The sequence below is a fragment of the Lithobates pipiens genome, unplaced genomic scaffold, assembly GCF_037356315.1.
Source record: "Lithobates pipiens isolate NorthernLeopardFrog02 unplaced genomic scaffold, aLitPip1_a1.2 Scaffold_27, whole genome shotgun sequence".
NCBI classification, from domain to species: domain Eukaryota; kingdom Metazoa; phylum Chordata; class Amphibia; order Anura; family Ranidae; genus Lithobates; species Lithobates pipiens.
In genome coordinates this window covers 17,091,770-17,101,688 of record NW_027507788.1, presented here as the reverse complement: position 1 = coordinate 17,101,688, position 9,919 = coordinate 17,091,770, and the positions used below count along the sequence as shown (strand labels likewise).

Here is a 9,919-nt window from a genome sequence, read left to right as displayed (position 1 = left end):
TATATATATATATATATATATATATATATATATATATATATATAAACTACCTCTAATTCTAATTTTTTAACAGTGTCAAACAAGGCAGATAACAGCACAAATGGAATAACCTGTCGATCCTGCCTCACGGTCAACTCTAACTGGTGCTACAACTCCAACACCATTCGTTGTACCGGATCTGAGACCAAATGCCTTCTGCAAACCACAAAAATAACAGGTAACATTTAAGTAATAAAGAAAGAATAGTATAACCAGAATGTTAATATCATCACTTTCCACCCCATAGATATAAGATGGTAATCTGATTGTACAAGTTGGTTCCTAATGCGAATGGCTGATTGTGCATGTTTATACAGACACCGCCGTGCCAGGTGTATCTTGGGGGCAGCAACAGTAATTAGCCAGGCATATTTCAGGTGGATATCTCCTGTGTCCAGTGGGTATAGGCTACAGCCAGTGGGCATCTCCTGTGGCCAGTGGTTATTCTCTTAGGGCTGATGTGTGTTTCCTGCAGCCTGTGGGTGTCTCTTAGAGCTTGTTAGTGACTCTTATATTGTGGGTGTCTCCTTCAGCTAGTGAGTATCTCCTACAGCTGGAGGCTGTCTCCTAGAGTCAGCAGGTGTTTCTAAAGCCCCATACACACTATCAGATTTTCTGCTGAGTTTTTCCTTCAGATTTACCAAAACCATATAATATGAGGTCAAACCTTAGGAGATTCAATGTGTATGCAATCAGGCAGGCCCTTCTACTACATGGTTTTGGTAAATCTGAAGGAAAAACTCTGCAGAAAATCTGATAGTGTGTATGGGGCTTTAGTGGGTGTCTCTACATTTATTAGGTGTCTCCCACAGTCAACCAGTATCTCCTACAGTGGGCATCTCCTACAGTCAGCAGTTGTCTCCTACATCAGCAGGTGACTCCCACAGTCAACCAGTATCTCCTACAGTGAGTGTCTGTACATTCATTAGGTGTCTCCCACAGTTAACCAGTATCTCCTACAGTGGGTGTCTCCTACAGTCAGCGGGTGTCTCTACATTCATTATGTGTCTGCCACAGTCAACCAGTATCTCCTACAGTGGGTGTCTCCTATAGTCAGTGGGTTTCTCTACATTTATTAGGTGTCTCCCACAGTCAACCATAGTCTCCTACAGTGGGTGTCTCCTACAGTCAGCAGGTGTCTCCTACAGTCAGCAGTTGTCTCCTACATCATCAGGTGTCTCTACATTCATCAGGTGTATCCCACAGTCAAACAGTATCTCCAATAGTCAGCAGGTGTCTCCTACAGCCAGCGGGTGTCTTCTAGACTCAGTGGGTGTCTTTTAGAGTCAGCGGGTGTCTCCTACAGTCAGCGGGTGTCTTCTAGACTCAGTGGGTGTCTTCTAGAGTCAGCGGGTGTCTCCTACAGTCAATAGGTATCTCCTTCAATCAGCAGGTGTCACTTATGCCCCGTACACACGAGAGGGATTAAGTCTGACAGACCTCCAAAGGAGTTCCGCCGGAGTTCCGACGGAGTTCTGGCGGACTTTTCGACCGAACGGACTTGACCACACACCATCACACCAAACTCCGACGGAGTCGAACGTGATGACGTACGACTGGATTCGACGTAGGAAGTTCATAGACAGTAGCCAATAGCTGCCCTAGCGTCGGTTTTAGTCCGTCGGAGTAGCACACACACGAGCGAATTTTTCAAAGGGGACCGGGTCCGGCGGAGTTCCGTCGGGAAAATTTGAAGCATGCTTCATTTCTAAAGTCCGTCAGACTTTAGCGAAGCTAAAGTCCGTTGCAGCCCACACACGATCGGATAGTCTGACGGACTCAGTCCGTCGGACTTTGGATGTCGAAAAGTCCGCTCGTGTGTACGGGGCATTAGAGTCAGCAGGTGTCTCCTACTTTTATCAGGTGTCACTTACAGTTAGCAGGGGTCTCATACAGCCAGCAGGTGCCTTCTAGAGTCATCAGGTATCTCCTATTGTGAGTAGGTGTCTCCCACAATCAGCATGTGTCTCCTAGCTTCATTGAGTGTTTCCTGCAGTCAGTGAGTGTCTTGTACAATCAGTTACTGCTTCCTTGAGCTAGTTGGTGCCTGCTGCTGATGGTTGTTTCCAGTAGCTAAAATATCTCAGCTACGGTCACATGCCAACCCTTAATATGCAGTTATCTTCTTATCCGGTCTGTAAGAAGACTGGATTACATTCATCGCATGTCTATGGATCATTTCTGTAACTTTCCAAAACAGTCTTTTTAACATATAATATGATATATAAATATATGACTTGTTTCTTTGCAGGGACATCGCCAGTATCAGTGGCTATGAGAGGTTGTGCCACGGAGGACATATGTAGCCTTGGCAGCCAGTCTTTCAGCTCCAGCAATTTCACATCTACATACAATTATATCTGCACGAGTCGGAGTATTGGCATGTACAGTCTTGTCTCTGCACCAACCCTGGTTTTGATTCTTTTGGTGAAATCTGTATTATGAAAGATCTAAAGCCGATCTGTGGTCAGTGATGTAATATATTTATTAAATGTGAATTCCAAGGCTTTGTCAAACCTTTGTTAGTTCCTACTAAGTGGATCTGCTGGCGGGATCAACGTGTAGAAGACTATAGCATGAGGAGGACTTGTAAAAACAAAAAAATTGTGGTTGATTCTGCCCAACTTTGACTTCATATAAATGAAATCTCTTTGTACTGGCTGCGATTGGTGGGTGGAGTTGGGAACTTGGATGCAGAAATCTCTCACTTGAGTCCACAGTATCAGTCAAATAAATAAATAACGGGTAATGTTACGTCCCAACATCTGTTTACAACTGAATATGTTTTGGGTGGGCCCCTCGAGGCTAATATGGAAGAATGAAGCCAAGTTAAAGGGGTTGTAAAGGTTTGTTTTTTTATTTTCTAAATAGGTTCCTTTAAGCTAGTGCTTTTCCTTCGATTTCCCTTCTAAATATTTTTTTTCTTTGTTTTCTTTGTCTGAATTTCTCACTTCCTGTTCCTCCTCAGTAAGCTGTTCAGTAAGCTGTTCTGGCTGACTAAACACCACTCGAATGATGGTGTGAAGTATACTGAGGAGAAACAGGAAGTGAGAAATTCAGACAAAGAAAAAAACATTTAGAAGGGAAATCAAAGGAAAAGATAAGTGAACCAACAATGCACTAGCTTAAAGGAACCTATTTAGAAAATAAAAAACAAACCTTTACAACCCCTTTAAAGGTCATCTTTGTTTTCCATGAGTGTTTTTTCTGTATTATATAGAATCGATTGTGTTTATGACATATGCGAAAACCTGGGAATACTTTGTAAGAAAATATGTAAAAAATACATAGATAAATAAATAAATAAATTATTGGCAAATGTTGTTGTGTTTGATTTCTATTTAAAAATGTCAATGTCCAATTAAGTTGCCAAAATATTTAAATTAAAGCATCACTTTTTTTCATCGTTTTGGACTACATAATCAAAACTGAATCTATTACCGCTCAAGTGTCCCCCAAACCTATATTATTCGGATCCGCATTTGGATAGACTGGTGCAAGATCAGTTTGTCAGGCTTCAGTAGACTTCAACAAAATGGTGGTCATCTGCACACAGACACCCACTCCCCATTGCATATCGGGGGTTTAATCATAGAGGCCTTTATGATTAAGCTCAAAGCCCTGTTCTCTACAGGGGAGAACAGAAGTTAAAGCCATTTTTTACCCATTCCATTTACACTCATGCAACAGGAAATCGGTGTCTAATGCCGCGTACACACAAATGCATTTTCCATAGGAAAAAATTTGGATGGTTTTTCTGACGGAATTCCTCTCAAGCCTGCCTTGCATACACGCGGTCACACAAAAGTTCTCTGAACTTTTGACCGTCAAGAACGCGGTGACATACAACACTACAACGGGCCAAGAAAATGTAATTCACTGCTTCTAAGCGTGTGTAGAACTGTTTCCGAGCATGCGTAGGAATTTTACGTGTCGGAATTGCTACAGATGATCGGAATTTCCGATCAGAACTTTTTCCGACCGAAAAATTGAGAACCTGCCCTCAATCTTTTGCTGGCTGGAATTCAGCCAGCAAAAGTTTGATGGAGCCTACACACGGTCGCATTTTCTGACCAAAGGTTATCATTCATCTTTTGCTGGCCGAATTTCCGATCATTAGGGCCTCAGATACCATCCATTCCCTTGTCCTCAGTGGTGTCCGCAGTGTCCTGGACTGTGAGCTATGTGAAGAGTGCATTCCTGTACTGTGAAATGTTCCTGAAGTTGCACTGGTTACCTACAGCTTTGCAATTGTGCAAGGTATCCAGACTTGCCTCATGGTCTGCAGCTGTAAGCCCCTGTACACACGGTCGGAGATTTTGCCAACCGAATCCATCGGATTTTGCCCGTCGGATTTAGTCTGACGGATTGTGTCCCAAACTGTTGCATACACACGGTCGGGCCAAGTTGGCGAAAAATACGATCTTTCAGAATGTGATGACGTAATTTCGTTACAATGGGACTACATTCAGGCTAGTAGCCAATAGCTTTGATGTAGGAATTTGATCTGAGCATGCGTGGCACTTGGTCCGATGAAAATGCTCTACACATGATCGGATTAGGTCCGTCCGGCCCAGTTGGTCGGGAAATATTTCCAACATGTTGGAAAATTGGGTCGGACGGAGATTCGGACGGAATCAGTCCGATGCATACCACACACAGTCGGATTATCTGACGACACGGTCCGATAAGTCTCATTCTGACAGATTCTCCGACCGTGTGTACAAGGGCTAAGGGTTTAGACTGACCTTTCATTGATGTTGCTTTGAAGTATCCCATGCCTTAATCACTTTCCTGTCAACAAGCAATAATTTACAAAAAGACAACCCTTAGCATTTCCATGTTCTGTGTACTGTGGGAGACCCGATATAGTAACTGCAGGCTCCCGGATTTAGTAACACTTTAAGCCCTTGTACACGCGGTCGGAGATTCCGACAGAATGTGTCTGATCGGACCGTTTTGTCGGATATTCCGACTGTGTGTGGTCTACATCGGACTGTATCCGACGGACCAAGTTTTCCAACTTGTTGGTAACATTTTCCGACAAAATGCTCCGATCGGACATACTCCGATCACGTGTAGAGAATTCCGATCGGACAAAGTGCCACGCATGCTCAGATCAAATTCCTACACCAAAGCTATTGGCTACTAGCCTGAACGTAGTCCCGTCGTAACGAAATAACGTCATCACGTCGGATTTTCCGACAACTTTGTCCGACCGTGTGTATGCAACAGTTTTGGACAAAATCCGACGGATTTGGTTGTCGGAATCTCCGACCTGGTGTACAAGGGCTTAGACTGTTTGTTGGAGCCGGATTGTTGCTTGGGTGGATAGTGGCCTCTGTACCAGTTAAACCGGTGGCCCCAGCAGGATTAGCAATACACTTAAAAAATATAATTAACCAGTTAAGGACCAGCCGCTGCAGTTATACTGTGGCAGGTTTGCTCTCCTGGGCGTAGCATAAAATCAGGCTGCATTCACACCTGAGCGTAGCGTGTTTGAACGTTTTTACTGGCGTTTTGTCACGCGACAACGAGCGTTTTGTCACACTACAACGCGCGACAACGAGCGTTTTGTCACACTACAACGTGCGACAACGAGCGTTTTTTAACTTCTGCGTTTTTTTTCAGCCAATAGGAAAAATATTTTTCATCTGCTTATTTTTTCTTGAGCAGATACAGCGTCAAAACGCCCGTAGAAACGCTCGTTGTCGCGCTAAACGCTCGAATCGAGCGTTTCCATTAGTTTCTATGGGAATGAAAACGCCCAAATCAGCCCAATTCGCGTGACAAAAAAGGGTCCGGAACTTGTTTGAGCTTCAGGCGTTGGGCTTCAAGCGACATGGAGTGGAGATGTGAACCATCTCCATTGAGAATAATGGTTTTTTTCCCCTCCAGCGTTTTGTAGCTTCAGGCGTAGGGCTACAAAACGTTCAGGTGTGAACGGGCTGTCAGGGTATTCACGAATATCCAAGTTGCTTTTTTCTTCTGCATGTGCACTTTGCTTAGTCCTGGTCTCAGAACTTCATTTTTTTGCATGTTCTTCTTTTCTTTAGTATACAGCAATTTGTCCTGACAAGTTAGACAAACAGTGTGATGGTTGCTGGCAAAATGTTGTCCCAGAGTTGGAGGCTTCATCCAGTCTAATACTCTACAAAGCCCCTGGGCTCCAGGCCAAATTTAGGATTTATATATCTCAGAGGAGACTAAAAATCCAGTTTCCTCCCTGCGAGACATGCATATTGGAACCACTCACCTTGTATGGGTGAGAATCTTTGGTGTCAACTGAATCCTCTTGACACACACATGGTTGGGCCCCGTTCACATCGGAGCATAGCGGGAACTTACATTTCCCTGCTTGGGGGCACTTCCACTCAATGAGCAGTCTGCTATAGGATTGTGGGGTGCCACTAAAACTTAGAGGAAGGAAGGGCATGAAGTAAAGAAGGGCATGAAGTAAGGAAGTGCCAGAGGGAAGGAAGAAATGACTGAGAGAATGAAGAAAGGATGGAAGGACAGAAGTAAATAATATGGGGGAAGGAGGAAAGGAAGGGCTGGAGGCAAGGAAGGACAGGCAGGATTAAAATAAAGAAGGAAGGAAGAGAATGAATGAAGGAAAGAAGGAAGAGAAGGAAGGAACAATTGGGGGGAGGAAGTAAGAAAAGGAGAGAATGATGGGACAATTGGAGAGAGGGAGGGAGGGAGGGAAGAAAAAGTAGGGTTGTGGTGATGGAAGGAAGGGCATGAAGGAATAAAGGCCAAGAGGGAAGGAAGGAAGGACTGAGGGAAGGGTGGGAATGCTGGAGTAAATATAAGGGGGGAGGAAGGAACAACTGGAGGGAAGAAAGGAAGAGAAGGAGGGAATGATTGAATGATATGAGAGGGGGAGTAGGAAGGTAAAGAAGGGTGGGAGGGATAGAAGGAAGGGCTGAGGGAAGGGTGTAAGGGCAAGAGTAAATAAAAGGGAAGGAAGAGCTAGAGGAAAGGAAGGAAGGTCTGAAGTAAAATAGGGAAAGTGATGGAGGGAAAGAAGGGTGGGAGGGATGGAAGAAAGAAAGGAAGGGTATGCAGTAGTAGGGCAAGAAGAAAGTACGGAATGAAGGAAATAGAAGGGACAGAGGGAAAAAGGGTGGGAGGAATGGAAGGAAGAGAGAATGGAAGGGCAGGAGGGAAGGAAGGAAACACTGAGGGGAAAAAGGGAAGGAAAATTGAGATGAAAGCAAAGACATTTTCCTCATAAGATTGTAAAATGACTGTCCTGGAGTTGGCGTGCATGGCTGGTATCTGACGCCTCTGATTTTTCATTCTCATCCTTTATCCTCTACATCTCCATTGTGGATATATTTCAGGGGAACAAGAGTTTCATTTGATTTTCTATGCTAATTTTAAAGTCATTACATGAGCTGTACAGACAGTGAAATATGTAGAGAAGTGATATCTTACCGCATCTGTCTGCTTCCTTCTGGCAAATAGCTTCTGAAAGTTCCCAGATGTCGGCTTTCACAGATCCACACTAAATCCCAAACTTTTTTCTTCTATTTGGAATTAAAAATGCAAATTAATTTCCTTCTTTTATGGAAAAACCTTTATCAATGAATTATTTCTTTGTGTTACATTTTACAACTATGCTATGCCAGGCACTGAGCGATTGCTGTGTATCAGTCCTGTATTTTGGAAACCATTTAGATACTGTAAGTGGCTACATTTTACCAACCATTTTACAGACAATCTCAGTAAATCACATTAAAGGATATAGGCAAACATTTATTTCTATTGTATATTTCTAACCTGACCTGAAAAATGGATCCTAGCAGGAGTCGGAGACATAAAAGCAGCTCTGGCTGTAATGCTCACTGCAATATGTCCTTGTACCACTAGATAATTGCAAGCTCTGCTTTCTTCTAATTCACACAGTGATTTGGCTGGAAATAACAAGTTAGATACAGTAGATAGATGAAAGATAGAAAAAGTAAAGATAGATAGATACATGGAATGATACATAGAATAAAGATACATAGATAGATACAGTAGATAGATAGATAGATAGATAGATAGATAGATAGATAGATAGATAGATAGATAGATAGATAGATAGATAGATAAGAAGGTAGGAAAGGAAGGAAGGTTAGAAGGAAAGAATGAAGCTATTAAATAAATAATAGACTACACACGACCGGCCTTTCCAACAACAAAACCGTGGATTTTTGTTCGAAGGTTGTTGGGTCCAACTTGTCTTACACACAGTCACACAAATGTTGGCCAACAATTACGAACGTGATGACGTACAAGACGTATGGCGAGCCGAGAAAAAGGAAGTTCTATAGTCATGTGATATCTCCATTACGAACGCTAGTTTTACAAGATCGAGTGCTTCTGGCTCGTACTTGATTCCGAGCATGTGTGAACTTTTGTGCGACCAACTTGTGTACACACGATCGGAAAGTCAGACAAAAAAGTTTTGTTGGCAGAAAATTTGAGAACCTGCTAGCAAACATTTGTTGGCAGAAAGTCCGACAGCAAATGTTCGATGGAAGCATACACAGGGACGGACTTTCAGCCAACAAGCTCACATCCAACAATTCCCGTCGGAAAATCCGACCGTGTGTACGCGGCGTTAGACACTTGAAAATATAGGACAAGGAATAAAAGCACCACTCAACAAATATCATCCAGACTGATATTTGATTTCAAATCTCCAGAAAAAAATCACAGAGAAAGAAAGAGGAAGAAAGGAAGGACGGCAGGGAAGGAAGGGAAGAAATGAAGGAGGGAAGGATGGAATGATTGGAGGGAAGGAAGGAAAGAAGGAATGATTGGAGGGAGCAAAGGAAGGAAGGTAGGAGGGAAGGAAAAGAAGGGTGGGAGGGATAGAAGGAAGAAAAAGCAAGAGGGCTGAAGGAAGGAGGAAAGAGTGGAAGGACAGGAGTAAATAAGAGGGGAAAGGGAAGAAGGATGGCAGGGACTGAGGATAGGAAGGAAGGGAGGAAGGTGAGTAGGTAAGGAAGGGCTGGAGTCAAGGAAGGAAGGGCAGGAATAAAATTAAGAAGAAAGGAAGGAATGAAGGAAGGAAGGAAGGGAAGAACTAAAGAAGGGAAGGAAATAAGGAAGGAAGGGAAGAAATTAAGAAGAGAAGGAGGAAAGGATGGAACAATTGGAGGAAGGGAAGGAAGGAAAGAAGGAACGATTGGAGAGAGGAAAGGAAGGAAGGAAAATAAGGGTGGGAGATAGGAGGAAGGGGATGAAGGATGAAAGAGCAAGAGGAAAGGAGGAAAAATTAGTAAATAAGAGGGGGAAGGAAGGAAGGACAGCAGGGAGTGAGAAAGAAGAAAGGAGGGAATGAAGGAAGGAAGGAAGGAAGGAAGGAAGGAAGGAAGGAAGGAAGGAAGGAAGGAGGGAAGGAGGGAAGGAAGGGAAGAACTAAAGAAGGGATAGAAGGAAAGTAAGAAGAGAAGGAAGAAATGATTGGAGGGAGGGAGAAAGGAAAGGATGAAGGAAGAGAAGGATGGAATGATGGGCGGGAAGGGAAGAAGGGTGGGAGAAGGGATGGAAGAAAGGGCAAGAGGAAAGGAAGGAAGGGCAGAAGTAAATCATAGGGGGAAGGAAGGGCAGCAGGAAAGGAAGGAAGGATGGCAGGGAGTGAGGGTTGGAAGGAATGAGGGAGGGATGATGGAAAGGAAGGATGGGTGGATGAGAGGAAGGATGCAAGGAAGGACAGAAGGAAGAGAGGAAGGATAGAAGGAAGGACAGAAGGAAGGAAGGAAGGAAGATTGAAAATAGGCTAGAAAAAAAGAAAAGAATGTAAGAAGGTGAAGAAAGAAAGGACGAAAAGATGGAAGAAAGGCCCTAAAAACAAAAGCAGGAACAGGTACAGTATAGGCTT

At 43.5% G+C, this 9,919-nt stretch overlaps 1 protein-coding gene across 1 annotated transcript in view; it reads left to right on the top strand.

Annotated features, from left to right (window-relative positions):
- Positions 1–3,359, top strand: part of LOC143933592 (phospholipase A2 inhibitor NAI-like) — an 8,743-nt gene extending 5,384 nt beyond the window's left edge. Inside the window, exons 4-5 of the mRNA XM_077456540.1 lie at positions 74–217; positions 2,291–3,359. Of these exons, the coding sequence (XP_077312666.1) occupies positions 74–217; positions 2,291–2,484 (338 nt within the window). The 3' untranslated portion in view covers positions 2,485–3,359. The remainder of the gene's footprint in view (positions 1–73; positions 218–2,290) is intronic.
- The last annotated feature ends 6,560 nt before the right edge of the window (positions 3,360–9,919 follow it).